The sequence below is a fragment of the Rana temporaria genome, chromosome 3 (genome assembly GCF_905171775.1).
Source record: "Rana temporaria chromosome 3, aRanTem1.1, whole genome shotgun sequence".
Taxonomy (NCBI): Eukaryota; Metazoa; Chordata; class Amphibia; order Anura; family Ranidae; genus Rana; species Rana temporaria.
This window is the reverse complement of record NC_053491.1, coordinates 65,303,833-65,321,559: the sequence shown is the minus strand read 5'-3', so window position 1 is coordinate 65,321,559 and position 17,727 is coordinate 65,303,833. Positions and strand designations below refer to the sequence as shown.

Here is a 17,727-nt window from a genome sequence, read left to right as displayed (position 1 = left end):
TTCTAATTTTCTAAGATTGTGGATTTGGGGTTGTCATGAACTGTAAGCCATAATCATCAAAATTATGACAAATCACAGCTTTAATTATCTTGCTTTGCATGTAATGAGTCCATCTCATACAGTATATTAGCTTCACCTTTTAAGTTGCATTAGTGAAATAAATGAACTTTTGCACAATACAGGCATACCCCACTTTTAAGTACACAACGGGACCAGAGCATGTATGTAAAACGAAAATGTACTTAAAGTGAAACAATACCCTTTTTCACTTCTAGGGTGTAGTGGGAGGTCAGGGACTGTAGTGGGGGTATCAAGAGCTGTAGTTGAGGTCTCAGGGGCTGTAGTGGGGGTGTCAGGGGCACACTGGAACAGGGTGGGGTATGCTCTCGGAGCTTCAGCTCCTTCTACTGCGGCTGCAAAATGTCTGTACAGTACTTGTAAGGCACTTTACATACACTCGCAGGTATGTCCTTACTCGCGAGTGTATGTAAAGTGAGTGTACTTAAAGCGGGGTATGCCTGTATTCAAATTTGAGTTTACCTGTATTCTCTGTATTCTTGAGCCGTGTCAAAATAGTTTCCCACAAAATCAACTTTTTATGCTCCAAAATACACAGCAGATACATTTTGGAGATTATAGAACAGATGGTAGTACCATGGAGGCAAGCCCAGGTAATCAAGGAGGGTATAGAAGTTCAAACCCACATTTATGGATATCAGCGGCTGGTGAGTGGTTTGGAACATTATCTTAGTTAAACACCCTTTTGGACAATTTGTCTAGGTATTCATCCTCTGATTTATGCTGATGCTGCTCTATCTGGAAACATAGTACACCCCAGGAATGGATGGGCTCTGTGCAAGATAGTCCATTCCAGAAAACAGTTGCAATCTCCTTTTCAGCAAAAGCAGCAGATATTGTTATATCTATATAGTGGGTAGCCAGCATGATTTTATTGCTTTGGCTCGGAGTAGCAGTGTCTTCATTTTATCCATTTTTACCAACGATTGCAAACTTTTTTTTTTTCCCAAGTCTGCAGAATCGTTTTGGGCAACCAGGCCACACTTACTCAAGTGATCGGCTGCCTCATTAAAGGTCATCTTCAGCACTAGTTCGCCTAAGCCAGTGATGGCGAACCTTGGCACCCCAGATGTTTTGGAACTACATCTCCCATGATTCTCATGCACTCTGCAATGTAGTGGAGCATCATGGAAAATGTAGTTCCGAAACATCTGGGGTGCCAAAATTTGCCATCACTGCCCTAAGCTTAAAGCTGAAGTTCATCTTGCACAATTGTACAAGGTCTTCTCCTGTACTGAAAATGCTTGCTCTGATTTCACTACACCAGGGATATGCAATTAGCGGACCTCCAGCTTTTGCAGAACTACAATTCCCATGAGGCATAGCAAGACTGACAGCCACAAGCAGGAACCCAGAGGCAGAGGCATGATGGGACTTGTAGTTTTGCAACAGCTGGAGGTCCGCTAATTGCTTATCCCTGCACTACACACTGAGCCACCTCAGTGTACATTAGCTTCAGCAAGTACCCTCATTTTCTGGGACATCCAGCACAATCTAGCTCTTTCCTCCTCAGCCTTCTGGTCCTTGGGCCACCTCTTAGTTATTGGATTTCAGTTCTCACATACATAAAGGCTCAGCATCAATTGTGGCCATTATAACAGCTACCTGCTTTCAGGAAGTTATGTACAGCACCCTGCCAGCCCTTCCACCAGCAATGACGCTGATACTGGGTCAAAAATAAGGTATACAATAACAGAAAGATTCTACTTAAAGTGGTGTTCTGCCCCCCAAAAAAAAAATTAAAAGCCAGCAGATACATACTGCAGCTGCTGGCTTTTAATAAATCAATGGACACCTACCTGTCCTGTCCTCAAAGACAGGTATCCTGTCCCCCCTTCCCCTGAAAGGTGCCAATTGTGGCACCAGAGGGGGGGGGGGGGATCTGATGAGCGGAAGTTCCACTTTTGGGTGGAACTCCACTTTAATGATTTAATTAGCACGTTGATGAGGTAGGGAGGAACCAGGAAAGCAAAATATAAAAAAACAGAGTTAATGATTTGATCAGTGGATCATTGGTGCAATGCTCTGCAAACTCTTTCTCCTGCAAACGCTGTACAGGGGTTTAAAATTAGAGAGCCGGAAGTAGACATGTGTGCCAATTATGATACCCCTGATCCATTGAGAACTGCAAGTCTGTCTGCCATGTAGCATTCACAAATCTCCAGGAATGAAATGCGACCATGAGGTAGAGCCCCGCACAGTTGTGTGGATTTAAAAGTGACAGTTCCCGGGGAGAACAACCACATGTAAAAAGTTAAGCGCACACACTCATTGAAATGGTTTTGAATTTGTCAACATTAGATCTTTATTTAGACAGTGCCTACAGATAAAAGTAATATACCCGAGCAAACGGCACTTAGAACTGAAATGGTGTATTCATTCTCATAATCTAAATTAACAAAAATGCAGATTTGACTTTTGTAAATTGAAATCCATGAAATGATCAGGTTTTCCACACTAGGTGCCATGATTAGCGCCTCCTTAGGCAGCATAGCAGGTGGAACCTGTCCCATTCAAGTCTTAGCTATCTAGGACCTGGTGCTCTGTGTTATTGATGTGTGTGGTGTCATTGTGCCAAGATCAAAAGAGCTTCGAAGTCTTTACAAATGCATGAGAGTCTGGCAAGGGATTTAAAAATATTGCAAAAATGTAAAAATCCTTCATTTAACTGTAAAGAAATTAATCTACAAAAGTGACAGATTTCAGACGACTTCAAAATTTGTCCAGGACCAACATGCCCAGCAAATATCATAAAAGTTTCATTTGGGTACAGCATTGCATGACCACGCAATTGTCATTCAAAGTGCAACAAGACTGAAAGCTAAAAATTGGCCTGGGCAGGAAGAGGCTAAATGTGCCTAGTATTGAGGTGGTGAATAACAAATAAAAGTAGGGTCAGGTGCAGGGCTGATATGTGTAAAAATGGTTTAATATTGGGCTATGAAGCAATCAGCCCTCAGTCTTATCCCCGATTCCAGGGTTTTAATGGTTCCTTTAACTTCTGGGGTTGTGACCAGCATGGTATAGGAAGTAGGCCTAGGTCCGCCAAAAATGTATCCACAGAAGCTTTGAAGTCTCATTATAGAAAGCTTTAGGGTGTTTGTGAAACTCCTTTAGAATTCTGAAAGCGTTACTCATAAGACCCGTTTTTCCAGCACTAAGATGTATTGGTTTAAAGGTAATGTCAGAGCATTTGAGTGGTTTGGCAAGAACCAAGTCAGGTTAATTTCCATTACCGCAGCATCTATTGCAGGTCTGTCTTAGTTTTCTTATTTATAAATGAACACAGGTTTTATTGCTTAGACCTCAAACTAGTTCAGATTTAGTGTTAGGGATTGGGTTTGAACTAGGCCGTAATGGTGTGGAGCATTAAAACAACATTTCACAAATTCATTCAATAAACTAGTGTTGCACATATTACAAAAGGTAACCAAGAAAACACTAGACGCTAGCCACATTCAACTGGACTTGTTCTGAAATCCTGAAGAAGTTTTGCAGCTTAATCAAGCCACTTCTTCAGTTCTAATGAGAGTCGGGAAGAGACCCATCGTTTATATCCACAGAGTCCTCTCCTAATCCAATCACCAAGTCAGATGCAGATTATCCAAGAACAGGTTGGGAGGTGTGAAAGTTGTGGCATCACCACTTATATAAACCCATCCACTAGTCTTGCATAGGCGTTAATCCTTAGAATCAGAAATGTCTGAAGGCATACATTGGCGAATACATTACTACAATGTATTTATTGGGATCAGGGGGCAAAAAAAAAAAAAAAAAAAAGGGGGGGGGGGACCGTTACAGGATTGACAAATTCAAAAATATTACCTACAGTGTACAGATAAAAAAAAAAAAAAAAAAGTATATACACATATTACAATTCCTCATCCTCGTCGTCTTCATCACTAACTACATATTTCTTAGGTTTCTTATTTGCTTTGTCTTCATCGTCTGCTTTTCTTTTATTTGAAGGTTCACCTTCCTGAATAAGAGAAAAAAGAAAATACAAAATTAGAACAAAGGTATGAGACTTGGGCTGGTAATAGACATGAACATTAACGTTTACCTAGTGTTATGTTCTTATCTGTCAGATAAATCCAATATGTACTATATGTGCTCTTTGAGGGTAGGGACTGATATGAATGTTCAATTTATATGTAAAAGCGCTGCGTAAATGGACCGCGCTAAACAAGTACCTTACAAATAATAATATTATGAAGTCCAGCATACTGAAGTTTTTATTTGTAAATTCTGCCCTCTAGTGGTCAGAAGCAGCATTGCCTTGGTTTACAATAGCAGATTAGATATAGCAGCATGATGGTGGAAGAATACATATTCACCATCCTTTTTGTGTTGCATGTGTCAAAGAAATCCAGTGTCCGGCATCTTTAATAAAACCCTTGCCATGGCATTATCTGTACTACAAAATATTTATGAAAAATGCAAATAAGATTTGTCCTTTTCTCAAAAAGATTTTTCTTGAATGTCATTGAGGGAGTTCAGATATAATTATTAGGTAATACTGCTTGCCTATAGGGGGTTTGATCACTGGCAGACAGAAAAATTGAAAGCCAGCCTCCGTATAAACCAGCATGCCCGTTTTGTGAAAGTGCAAAATCAAAAAACAAAAAGGGGAAAGGACCCGTCATATGAGGCCCAGTCAGGATAAACAGAACCACTTCCCGGCAGTCATTCCCCTGTAGGCCGGGTGGGAAGTGGTTAAAGAACGTGTGCAGGGAAGATCAGCATCTGAACCCAATGGAGGTGGAGGCTGATAGACTGGAGGCAATAGAAGGCATTACAATTATATTTAAAATAAACCTTTACCAGTATTGTGTATTATATTTAACCACTTGCCGACCTCCTCATGTACATATACGTCAGCAGAATGGCACGGACAGGCACATGTACGTACCGGTACGTCCTCTGCTTGACGTGGGTCAGGGGTCCGATCGGGACCCCCCCGGTACATGCGGCGGTCGGCAAGCCTCGGGGAGCGATCCGGGACGACGGCGCGGCTATTCGTTTATATAGCTGCCCCGTCGCGATCGCTCCCCGGAGCTGAAGAACGGGGAGAGCCGTATGTAAACACGGCTTCACTATGGCGGTGCACCGATCGAGTGATCCCTTTTATTAGGGAGACTCGATCGATGTCAGTCCTACAGCCACACCCCCCTACAGTTGTAAACACACACTAGGTGAACACTAACTCCTACATCGCCCCCTGTGGTTAACTCCCAAACTGCAACTGTCATTTTCACAATAAACAATGCAATTTAAATGCATTTTTTGCTGTGAAAATGACAATGGTCCCAAAAATGTGTCAAAATTGTCCGAAGTGTCCGCCATAATGTCGCAGTCACGAAAAAAATCACTGATCGCCGCCATTAGTAGTAAAAAAAATAAAAACGTAAAAATGCAATAAAACTATCCCCTATTTTGTAAACGCTATAAATTTTGCGCAAACCAACCGATAAACGATTATTGCGATTTTTTTTACCAAAAATAGGTAGAAGAATACGTATCGGCCTAAACTGAGGAAAAAAAATGTATATATGTATTTGGGGGATATTTATTATAGCAAAAAGTAAAAAATATTGCATTTTTTTCAAAATTGTCGCTCTATTTTTGTTTATAGCGCAAAAAATAAAAACCGCAGAGGTGATCAAATATCAAAAGAAAGCTTTATTTGTGGGGAAAAAAGGACGCCAATTTTGTTTGGGAACCCAAAAGAAAACTGCATAGATGTGAACCAAGCTTTATGCTAGCCATACACATCAATTTTAGGACCAGCTGTAAATGTAGGGAAGATAAGTGGTACCTTTGTCCCATCAAAATGTAGAAAGAGAGAGGAAGAGGCCATGTTTGGACTTTGATGGCAAGATTAAAAAAATAAAAAAGTTATTACAAAAATATATTATAGCTAAACCATGACAAAGGGAAGTTTTTCTACATCCTATCATCACAAATGGAATATGGTTGCAACCAATATATGGATGGTATCCATGTTCCATTTGTGATGATAGGAAAGCTTCCCTTTGTTTGTCATGATGTTAATTCTGTGAATATTTTTTGTAATTTTCTTAATCTTGACGGTGTAATATATGGTACCATCAAAGTCCAAAACATAGCCTCTTCCTCTCTCCATCTACAATCTTCGGACGAGAATATTCATACAGATTATCTTTGTACATTCGCTGTCGTTTAAAACTGAACGTTAAAAGCAAGTGAAATTTTCAATGAATGTCATTTCTAAACGAAAACCACATCTAGTGTCGGAAAATTCCTTTCACCAAGTATTATATTCTGCCCCTTCAAATTTTTCCATCACTGTGGTCGAAAACGAACGTCAATTTTACACCTTTACTTAGAAAAATCAAACTTTCTTAAAATAATGTATTTTAAAGAAAGACATTGTTTTTGTATGGCGAGCAGGCGCAGGTAGCCGCTTTTATCATGCCACCTGCCTATGACAATTGAGTCGGTCATACACAATATGTTACAGATGTTTGTGGATTTTAGAACTTCAGAAGGGTGATGAGTGCAAGGACCCAAAAAGCTGACCCTCTTCAGGTGCTCTGACAGGTAGCAGATGCCTTCAAAAGGAAGCGGAGGAGCCAAGCGCTTGTTTGTTTAGGTAGGAGAGTTCTTATTTGGATATGGGCAAAACCCCAGAATGTGCAAAACCAAAGGCAACAGGAGAAGCAGCAACTTGGGCCTGGATTCACATACATTGGCGCATAGTTATGCCGGCGTAGCGTATCGAATATACGCCGACGCAGCTCACAGAGGCAAGCACAGTATTCACAAAGCACTCGCCCCCAAATCTACGCTGGGTTTCCACGGCGTAAGCCAGCATAGGTGGAAGTGGGCGTGAGCCATGCTAAGGAGGCGTGACCCCATGTAAATGAAGGACTGAGCGTCATAAAGTTACGAATAACGTACGGCGAATGCACCTTCCTGTGGACGCATCCCAGTGCGCATGCTCAGAATCACGTCGAAACAACTGCCTAAGATACGCCGGATCACTGCCTACGACGTGAACGTAGGCTACGCCCAGCCCTATTTACGTACTACTGCGTAAACGACATAAAATACGACGGCTGTTCCCTGGTCACAAATGGCCCCGATCCACGTCTTCTGGGGTGCCTCGGCTTCTCCCTGCATCAGCTAACCCCCTTCTGGTAAGCGCTCTCCCAAGGGGGTTAGCTTGTGGGCACGCTCCCGTGATACAGTCGGCGGCTATAGCCTGCCCGCCGCGTCATTGATTTGATTGACAGCAGCGGGAGCCCATGGCTGCGCTGCCATCAAGCATCCAATGAAGGTGCCGAGAAGCCAGCATGTTCATGACGTGGGATTTTCGAGGGCTCAGGTAAGTAAACGGGGAGGGGGCTGCCAATTGTCAGATGTTACTTTTTTTCACCTTAATGCATTAAGGTGAAAAAAAACATACATCTTTACAACCCCTTTAAGTTCAGGAAATCTGTAGTATGCTCATGCATGGGTGATGCGCTGAAGCATTGATGGTTACAAGAGTATGTTCGCATACAGCCATTTACTGGTTTCAGCAGACTGTTTGCAGCACTTGAAGCTGTCTGGGTGCCAGAACCCTCCTGGAATTTTATGCACAACATATTTTTAGCTTCTCGCTGTCCAAATTTGTAAGGCCTTAAATTGAATGCCAATCTGAATAGCATCCCACTGGAAGGGATATCTGTGTTAAGGGTTCCCCATCTGCATAAGCTGGTGTAGAAGAGGTGTTCACGCAACTGCATTCACTAAGAAGTACAATTATACTGCTGGGATCATTTAGTTGGATAGAGGATGTAGGTAAAAGATTCATATGTGAGCGCTCACCTCTTCATCACTGTTCAGTTTCTTTGCCTTGAGTAACCTCTGAGCTTTATCCTCATCTGAGCCTTCATCACTGTCCGATGAATAGATGCGAGCACGCTCCTCTGCGGAAATGTAAAAAGATAATTTGAAAGTTAATCACAATTTCAAGAGAAAGAAAGAAAGAAAGAAAGAAAGACTATTGTTGGCCATGCAAGTTCAGTAACTCCTGATAGCCTTAAATTGGTCCATACACCTAGCTGCTAGGAGTACAACTACATTCAAGGTTGCGCTCATGTTGGCAAAAACTTCTAAGCCTAGGGTGTAAACACTGGAGGAGTCCACCGCCATCAACAAGAGGAAAGTACCTGGGTTGGTGGGGTGGGCTCTAGTAAAGATTTGGTTTGGGGGCTAGGCAGAGTGTGCCAATTGGTTTATTTTGTAACATTTAGACTGTCCAAAAGTGTACTAAGCTGAACTCAGGATGACTACAGCCCACTTATTACACCACTCAGTGAGCAATAAAAGCTGATCGGTGTTCTTTAGATCCAACAGAAATAGGTATATAGGGCCAGATTCACAAAAGAGATACAATGGCGTATCAGGAGATACGCCGGCGTATCTCTGTGATCCGCCCGTCCTAACTATGCGGCTGATTCATAGAATCAGTTCCACATAGATAGCCCTAAGATCTGACAGGTGTAATTGACTTACACTGTCGGATCTTAGGATGCAATTCTATGCCGGCCGCTAGGTGGCGAGGCCATTGCGGTCGGCGTAGAATATGCAAATGACTAGTTACGGCGATCCACGAACGTCCGCGTTACCCGTCGCTCTAACTTTACGTTGTTTCCATCGAGATACGCGTCGTAAAATTAGGGCTGAGCCCTAGGTGTTCTAAGCAATGTTAAGTATGGCCGTCGTTCCCGCGTCGAAATTTTAAAAAAATCACGTCGTTTGCGCAAGTCGTCCGTGAGTGCGACGTCATTTAGCGCAATGCACGTCGGGTAATTTTCCCGACGGAGCATGCGCAGTACGTTCGGTGCGGGAACGCGCCTAATTTAAATGGTGCCCGCCCCATTTGAATTAGGCGGGCTTGCGCCGAGCGGATTTACGTTACACCGCCGCAAGTTTACATGTAAGAGCTTTTCTGAATCAGGCACTTGCGCTGTAAACCTGCAGCGGTGTAACGTAAATGGGATACGTTACGCTGCCGTGGAGCAACGTAAATGTATCCGAATCTGGCCCATAGTACATAAGCCCATCAGCTTGGATACAAAATTGCATAGATTGTACAATCTTCTTTAGATTTGTTATAGGTAGGACCTACCTGCACAATCTGCTTGCAATGTGTCTGTCCAGCCCATCATCTGTTTGCTTAAAAGCAGGACTTTATATCAGAACCCAGTTGAACATATACTGTATACTATTTGCCAGGTTTTTATTTTACCAGAATTAATTGTCTAAGTGATAGATACCTGCGCTTTTTTTTATTTTATTTATTAGAGAGCGAGCTTCAAGGTGAGGCAAACAGCACCACGGCAGTGCATGCATGCATGCAATCAAGTTTTCCCAAATGGCCACATATAGAAACGAGTCCAAGGACTGCTGCACTTAATTTATTTAGGTCTATTCATATACAAATAAATTGCATATCATAACAGTTCAACAGTTTCAGGCTGTAAAGCTTGCACCTTGCTTCAGGAAGAAGAAGGGTGCAAGCTTTACAGCCCTAAAATGTTGAGCTGAACAATATTAATAAACCCAAATAAATAGTTTGCTTACAGAACCCAACTCTGCATGTACGAGACAACACAAAGAATCTTTCAAGTAACTAGCAAATAAACTTGAGTCTGCACAATGTGCGTTTTTGACAGGCCCGACATATTACATTTGTGTAAATAAAAACCCCAAATCTGTATTTTTTTAGTGCTGACAGAGGGAACTGGGATGTTCCCAAGTGAAAACAAGAAATATATCACAACTGTGTGCCTTAGAAAGACAAAATGTACCTCTTCCTCCTTTGTATCTATTTTTAATGGCTGCCAAGCTTATAGACTCATCCCCTTCCTCCTCATCATCATAGCGATCAGGCTCCAGGTAGTTGGCGCTCAGTCCACGCTGGTGCTGCTTCTCCTTTACTCTGCGCTGTTGAGACTCTCTGCGGATTGAGGCTCTCAATCTCTCTTCTTCTTTCTGCCATTAAAATATAGTGATAATGAATTGCAACACAAACCTATAAATGATGTACACAGGGGTAATGCACTTAAATTCTGAGGTTCTACAATCAAATTTCACCTTTAGACTCCCTGGTAACGTATGGGTAATACATTAAGGAGAAGTTTAAGGGCATTTGTAATGATTATTTTATATACAAAAAGGTGCTAAAAAAATATATATCAACATTCTTTTTAAGCAAGTCAATTTGAAACATTGCATACAGTATTAACCACTTGCAAGCAGCAGCTCCAAGCACATTGTGATAAACAGAGATCTGACCAACACAACAGGCACTGCCGCCCCCGCCTCCCCCCTTCATACACTGCTAGGAAACACAGCTAAAGTTGTGTACTATAGGTAGGCCAAGTTCATCTTTTGCACCATGTTACACATGCCTCCCTTCTCACTATCTAATAGACCCCCCAGCAGCCAGGCATAATTATATATATATATATATATATATATATATATATATATATATATATATATATATATATATATATATATATATATATATATATATATATATATATATATATATATATATATATATATATATATATACATATATATATACACACACATACATACATACATACATACATATATATACACACACACACACACACACACACACATATATATATACATATACATACATACACACACACACCTTGGCTGTATGATGTACAAGCAGATAGCTCACACTGACAGTCTGCAGGAGACCTGCATGGCACCAGTGATATGCTGATCCTGGTGCAATGCTTTCCAGGCTTAAAAAAAAAAAAAAAACACACAAATAAAAATAAATAGTAAATGCACTTTTTTTTTTTTATACACCTGCAAAAACAATTGCATTTTTTTTTTAAGTGAACTCATCCTTTAAAAAGGAGTTGTAAAGGTAGAAGGTTTTTTTATCTTAATGCATCCTATGCATCAAGATAAAAAAAAAAAGAAAAACTATCGCAGACTTCCCAGCACCCCTAATTACTTACTTGAGCCCCTTCACTCCCCAGCGGTGTCCACAAATGTCTAAGCTGTCAGGGACACTCCTCATAATGGGCAGAGACACAACAGTGGTGCCATTGGCTCCCGTGGCTGCCAAAGTCAGCCAGCCAATTAGGGGAGAAAGGAGACAGGGCCAGGTTGGGGCTCCGTAGCTAAATGGATACACGGAGCTATGACTTGACTCGGGTGCCCTCATAGAAAGCTGCTGGCTGAGGGGGCTCTCAATAGCAGGGAGGGGCCAGGAGCAGCAAAGAGGGACCTAAGAAGAGGAGGATCCAGGGTCCTCTGTGCAAAACCACTGCACAGAGGAGGCAAGTATAACATGTTTGTTATTTAAAAACACAAGAGTTTACCATTATTTTAAAAGGTAGTGCTAGGTTTTCATAGGAAGCCCAGCATGCTTTGCAAATTTTGTAATGTATATGTACATGTAATGTGCACACCTGTAATATACATTTGTGAATAAAGAATTTATACAACAATATTTCGTACTCTTATTCTGCTGTGTCAGATCCAGCAAAATATCAGCTCTGTGTCCACAATGATGCCACACAGCCAAAATAAAGTTTAGAAAAAAGGGGGGGGGGGGGGTTGGGGGAACGCACACTGCAATAATGCTGTGCATAGCCCTGTAAAGATTTGCAATTGAAAATGAGACACACCCTTGGTTGAAAAACGAATTACATCTATACATTTTCCCCTCAAAATCATTATAGATTTCATTTATTGGAACACATGCTATCCATGTTTGCCAATAGATCTCCACTATTACCTTAATCATTTCAGTTCTTTGAGACTCAGGATCACGTCCTGCCATTGGAAGTATTCTGATCTTCTGAGTCTTAGAGCACCTGTCAGCCAGAGACAGTGTCATCTTCCTGTGAGTGGCACTGTCTGTTGAATGAGGCCTAAAAGAAGGAAAAAATGTGATCATGCAGACAATGCAAGAATTTGGTGTGAAAAACTCAAAATACATAGACCTGTATAATGTTCAAGATCTAGGCAATAAATGTATGTCCTACATAGACCGCTTAAACTCAATATACAGAGCAGTGCTTCATTTTATTTTCTAAACACATGTATCATTAAATTGAAAACAAGTTTTAAAAAAATTATTTTTATAGTCAGGTAAATTTATGAAATATTGATCGATCGGTCCTCAGAGCTCCGTCTGCCCCCCTGTGCTCACTGGAGAGCTGGTTGTGAAGAGGGCAGGAGAGTGGCTGGCTCAGGCGTTCACCTCGCTGAGAGGCTGAGCAGGGTGCCGATCCAGCTATGCGAGTGGATCGCGGCCATAATGTTGCGATCTTTCCTGAGCCTGGACCGGCTGAAACAGGTTACAGGAGTGCAGAACCAATAGTTAGATTCAGGTAGATTGGAATATCTTTAGGGCGGCGTAGCCTAGCCTGTTTAGGCCACACCGCCGTAAATTAACTAGGCTAGTAGTGATTTTCAATCTACTTACCTGCTAATCTACGGCAGCGTAGCCTCAAACGAGCGGGCGTAAGGGCGCCTAATTCAAATGACTTGGAGGGGGGCGTGTATCATGGTAACGAGGCTTGACCTCACGTTTGATGTTTTTTTACACTGCGCATGCGCCGGGCGACTACATTTCCCAGTGCGCATTGCGGCTAAGTACGCCGTACGGGCCTATTGATTTTGACGTGGATGTAAATCCCGATTCGCGGACAACTTGCGCAAACGACGTAAAAATTTCGAATTTCGCGGCGGGAACGGCGGCCATACTTAACATTACTATTCCACTAGAGCATAGCTCTAACTTTAGGCGGCCTATCCCTTACGGAAACGACATAATTCGACTGCGTCGACCTGGCGTACGTTCGTGAATCGGCGTATCCCCTCATTTACATAATCTACGGCGGCCGCAATGGAAGCGCCATCTAGCAGCCACCAGAAAAATTGCAAGCTAAGATAGAACGGCGCAAGCCATCCTATCTTAGCTTTGTTTAAGCGTATCTCTGTTTGAGCATACGCTTAAACATAGGGCGGCGTAGATTCAGAGTTAGGTCGGCTTATCTGTAGATAAGCCGGCCTAACTCTTTCTGAATCTACCTAAAAACTGCACAAAAAAAATCTTTGGTGGTACTTTTCATTTAAAGCATAAAGTAAAAGGCAAAATTATATATATATATATATATATATATATATATATATATATATATATATATATATATATATATATATATATATATATATATATATATATATATATATATATATATATATATATATATATATATTTTATAGGTTTTGGACAGTTAGAATATCTGACATGTTTTTTATTGTTAAATCTGCCGCTGTTAGGGAGATTGGTCCCGTTTACTCAAAAGTGAAAGTAAAAGAAAATCCCAAATTTTGGTTTGTCCCCAAAACCATTATAGAGGGCAATCTTCCAATGGAGACACTAGTTCTGGTGACATGGAGGGGGGCCAATGGATTACAGGAATTTGCATTTCACGTACTGTTTTGGCTATAGGACAGGTGAAGGAAACCCCACCAATGGGACAAAAAAAATCTAAAAAAAAAATAAAAAAAAAAAAAAGCCCTCCCTTCCTCTATCCAAAATAAGGAAAAAAGGAAAAAAAAAAAAAAAAAAAGTGACACCTCCACTTCTAAAACTCTCTATATAGAGAAGGTGCTAAAAATATGTTTAGTCAGCCAGATACTTCTGGGCTTTCCTATTAGACCATACTATGTTTTGTGCTTGCTTGTATTAAAGTGCCACTAAACTCTGCTTTTTATCTTGTGCCTATAAAAAAGGTGGCCTACCTGTAGGTACAATGAACATCTCCTAAATGTGTACCATTTAGAAGATCTTTACATGTGTAGCAGCCAGCGACGCCACAGGCGCATGCACACTGTGCTCTCAATGGGTGGCATTCCGTCCATTGAGAGACCTGTGCCATAGCCGTGACTCCCGCACGCAAGTGACGTCATCGTGGCTGGGCCATTCAAATAGCTGGAGCCTGTGAACCTGGAAGGATGACCAAGTGAAGGAGGATTCCCCCATCAGTGGGGGCAGTGCACTACTGGAGGGAAACCCTTTAGGCAAGTCTGTCATAACGTGCTAGTAGGTGGTGCATACTAGCACATTGTGACATGAGCCTGCAGAGGCGACAGTTTTTTTTTTTTTTAAGTAATAGAAAATAAATGGTTATATAATTTATTTTATGCATTTAAAATCCTTATTTAACATATCGGCTTTCAAATGCCCTTAAAAAATAAAAATAACACAGACAAGAACCACTATAAAATGTCCTATAAGAGAAAGCCTTATAATATACATACACTTTTTCCCCCCGTTTTGAAATAAACACAAACCTGAATGTAAGCTTGGTTTTGAATACAGCCTGCCCCTGTAAACCTGTTCCTTGTCTGATAAAGAGATGGTTGTGGTCCCCTTGCAGTGGAGCTTTGTATACATCAAAAACTTCATTTCCCAAGTGTAAGGACATGCTGCCAGAATCAGAACAGAGAATTACACATACAGATTGTGAGGAGACTTGCATATATCTTTACAGATCTGAAGGGCAATTATTACAAGTACATTACTATCTTACTGCTAATCTAATAAAACATAAAAACCAAAAAAACATCTAGTGATAGAAACATTAAGGATGCAGCTTTATATGTGGGAAGGGAAACAAAGAGAATTTAGTACAACCCACAAGCTTACCTGCCATCAGACCATTTAACAATACGGGCATTACTCTCTCTGACATCATTCCCTTCTTCATCCCGGCGTGTCCTCCATCGGATTGTGTTTTCAACCTGTTCAAATAGGACAAAAAAAAAAAAAAAAAGGAAAAAAATAATTTTTATATATGTTTTTGGGGGATATTATAGCAAAAAGTAAAAAAAAAAATTATATTTTTTTTCAAAATTGGCGCTCTATGTTTGTTTATAGCGCAAAAAATAAATACCTGCAGGTCAAGTCATGTCCAGGAAACTAAATGAATGACGCAGGCGTGTGAGCGGAGCCCCGTATGACCACCTTATTTACCAAATAGTGACGGGGGGGGGGGGGGGGGGGGGTTAACATGTTCCAGAAGGTTAATTTAACATTTGAGCTTTAAAAATGAAAGCCTAGATGCCAATTGGTTGCCATGCACAGATACTCCAGATTCTGTCTGCTCTAGTCTTAATAAATTCCCCTTTATAATTTTCCAGAATTCATGGTTAAGCTTCACCAACTGCAAAACCAGTCCTATTTGAGCCATGAATTAGCAGTTACTGTACTGGTACTTGTTTATGAAGCCCAAAAAAAATTAGACATATACATTTCTGTATTTACTGTGTTCTACCATAACCACTTAAGGACCACCTCCTGCATATGTACGTCAGCAGAATAGCGCGGCTGGGCAGATGTACGTACAGGTACGTCCTGTACATGTACCCAGCCGTGGGTCGCGGGCGCGCTCCCGCGACCCGGTCCGAAGTTCCGGGACGCGCGGACCCGATCGCCGCGGGGGTCCCACGATCGGCCCCCGGAGCTGAAGAACGGGGAGAGCCGTATGTAAAACACGGCTTCCCCGTTCTTCACTGTGGCGGCTGCATCGATCGTGTCATCCCTAGGGAGACACAATCCTACAGCCACACCCCCCTACAGTTGTAAACACACTTCAGGGAACACATAACCCCAACAGCGCCCCCTAGTGGTTAACTCCCAAACTGCAATTGTCCGAAGCTCCGGGACCGCGGGACGCACAGACCCGATCGCCGCGGGGGTCCGACGATCGGTCCCCGGAGCTGAATAACGGGAAGAGCCGTATGTAAACACGGCTTCCCCGTTCTTCACTGTGGCGGCATCATCGATCGTGTCATCCCTTTTATAGGGGGGACACAATCGATGACGTCAATCCTACAGCCACACCCCCCTACAGTTGTAAACACACTTCAGGGAACACATAACCCAAACAGCGCCCCCTAGTGGTTAACTCCCAAACTGCAACTGTCATTTTCACAATAAAGAATGCATTTTAAATGCATTTTTTGCTGTGAAAATGACAATGGTCCCAAAAATGTGTCAAAATTGTCCGAAGTGTCCGCCATAATGGCGCAGTCACAAAAAAAAAAAAAAAAATGAATAAAAATGCAATAAAACGATCCCCTATTTTGTAAACGCTATCAATTGTGCGCAAACCAATCGATAAAAAAAAAATCGCAATAAGCGTTTATCAAAAATAGGTAGAAGAATACGTATCGGCCTAAACTGAGGAAAAAAATTATTTTGATATGTTTTTGGGGGATATTTATTATAGCAAAAAGTAAAAAATATTGTCGCTCTATTTTTGTTTATAGCGCAAAAAATAAAAACCGCAGAGGTGATCAAATACCACCAAAAGAAAGCTCTATTTGTGGGGAAAAAAAAAAAAAAAGGACATAAATTTGGTTTGTGAGCCACGTCGCACAACCGCGCAATTGTCAGTTAAAGCGACGCAGTGCCGAATTGCAAAAAGGGGCCTGGTCTTTTACCTGCATTTTGGTCTGGGGCTTAAATGGTTAATAGGTTATTTAAAATAAAAAAAATTAAATAAGGGAGCAATGAAAAAGGCAGCACTTTCTGCCCATAGAAAACAGAATCCTTATTTTTCCAGCCACAGATATACCACAAAAGCTAAACTAAGCCCAGGTTTCTAAAGTCAGCTCTAACATGTAGCAAGGTCTGCAATATCTTCTAAAATATAATAATAATAAAAAAAAAAAAAAATACCTTCAATTTCAGCCTAGTTCTACCCTCTTCATCCAACATCTCTTCATCCTCAAATTCATCTTCATAATATTGAGGGTCAAAGGGTCTACAATACAAAATGGTTTGGGTTAGACTGTAGCAAGAGGGAAAAGGCTTTAATCTTTAAATTAAAACAAATGATAGAAAAAGCTATTTTTTTCCCCCCAGACACCCACATTCCCAAATTTGCAGTATACAGCGAAAAAAAAAAAAAAAAAATAGATTTGATCCCCTGCTGATTTTGTACGTTTGCTCACTGACAAAGAAATGCTCAGTCTATAATTTTAATGGTCGATTTTAATAGTGAGAGACAGAACAAAAATATTCAGAAAAACGCAAAAAAAAAAGAAAAAAAAAAAATGTAATGCGCATTTGATCCCCTATCCATCAGCAAGATTTCTGGCTCCCAGGTGTCTTCTATACAGGTAATGAGCAAAGATTAGAAGCACTCTCTTAAAAGGCAGTGCTCCTAATTTCAGCTTGTTACCTGTATAAAAAGACGCCTGTCCACAAAAGCAATCAGATTCCAATCTCTCCACCATGGCCAAGACCAACGAACTGTCCAAGGATGTCAGGGACAAGATTGTAGACCTACACAAGGCTGGAATGGGCTACAAGACCTTCGCCAAGCAGCTTGGTGAGAGGGTGACAACTGTTGGTGCGATTATTTGCAAATGGAAGAAACACAAAATAACTGTCACTATCTCTTGGTCTGGGGCTCCATGTAAGATCTCACCTTGTGGAGTTTCTATAATCATGAGAACGGTGAGGAATCACCCAGAACTACACGGGAGAATCTGGTCAATGATCTCAAGGCAGCTGGGACCATCGTCACCAAG

The 17,727-nt window shown here is 41.3% G+C and overlaps 1 protein-coding gene across 1 annotated transcript in view; it reads right to left on the bottom strand.

The window, feature by feature from the left end:
* Nucleotides 1-2,989: 2,989 nt before the first annotated feature.
* The window catches only part of LOC120931348 (RNA polymerase-associated protein LEO1-like), a 38,092-nt gene continuing 23,354 nt past the window's right edge, over nucleotides 2,990-17,727 (bottom strand). Inside the window, exons 6-12 of the mRNA XM_040342688.1 lie at nucleotides 16,871-16,955; nucleotides 14,834-14,928; nucleotides 14,479-14,613; nucleotides 11,909-12,044; nucleotides 9,921-10,104; nucleotides 7,933-8,033; nucleotides 2,990-4,057 (exon numbers count right to left, since the gene is read on the bottom strand). Of these exons, the coding sequence (XP_040198622.1) occupies nucleotides 3,950-4,057; nucleotides 7,933-8,033; nucleotides 9,921-10,104; nucleotides 11,909-12,044; nucleotides 14,479-14,613; nucleotides 14,834-14,928; nucleotides 16,871-16,955 (844 nt within the window). The 3' untranslated portion in view covers nucleotides 2,990-3,949. The remainder of the gene's footprint in view (nucleotides 4,058-7,932; nucleotides 8,034-9,920; nucleotides 10,105-11,908; nucleotides 12,045-14,478; nucleotides 14,614-14,833; nucleotides 14,929-16,870; nucleotides 16,956-17,727) is intronic.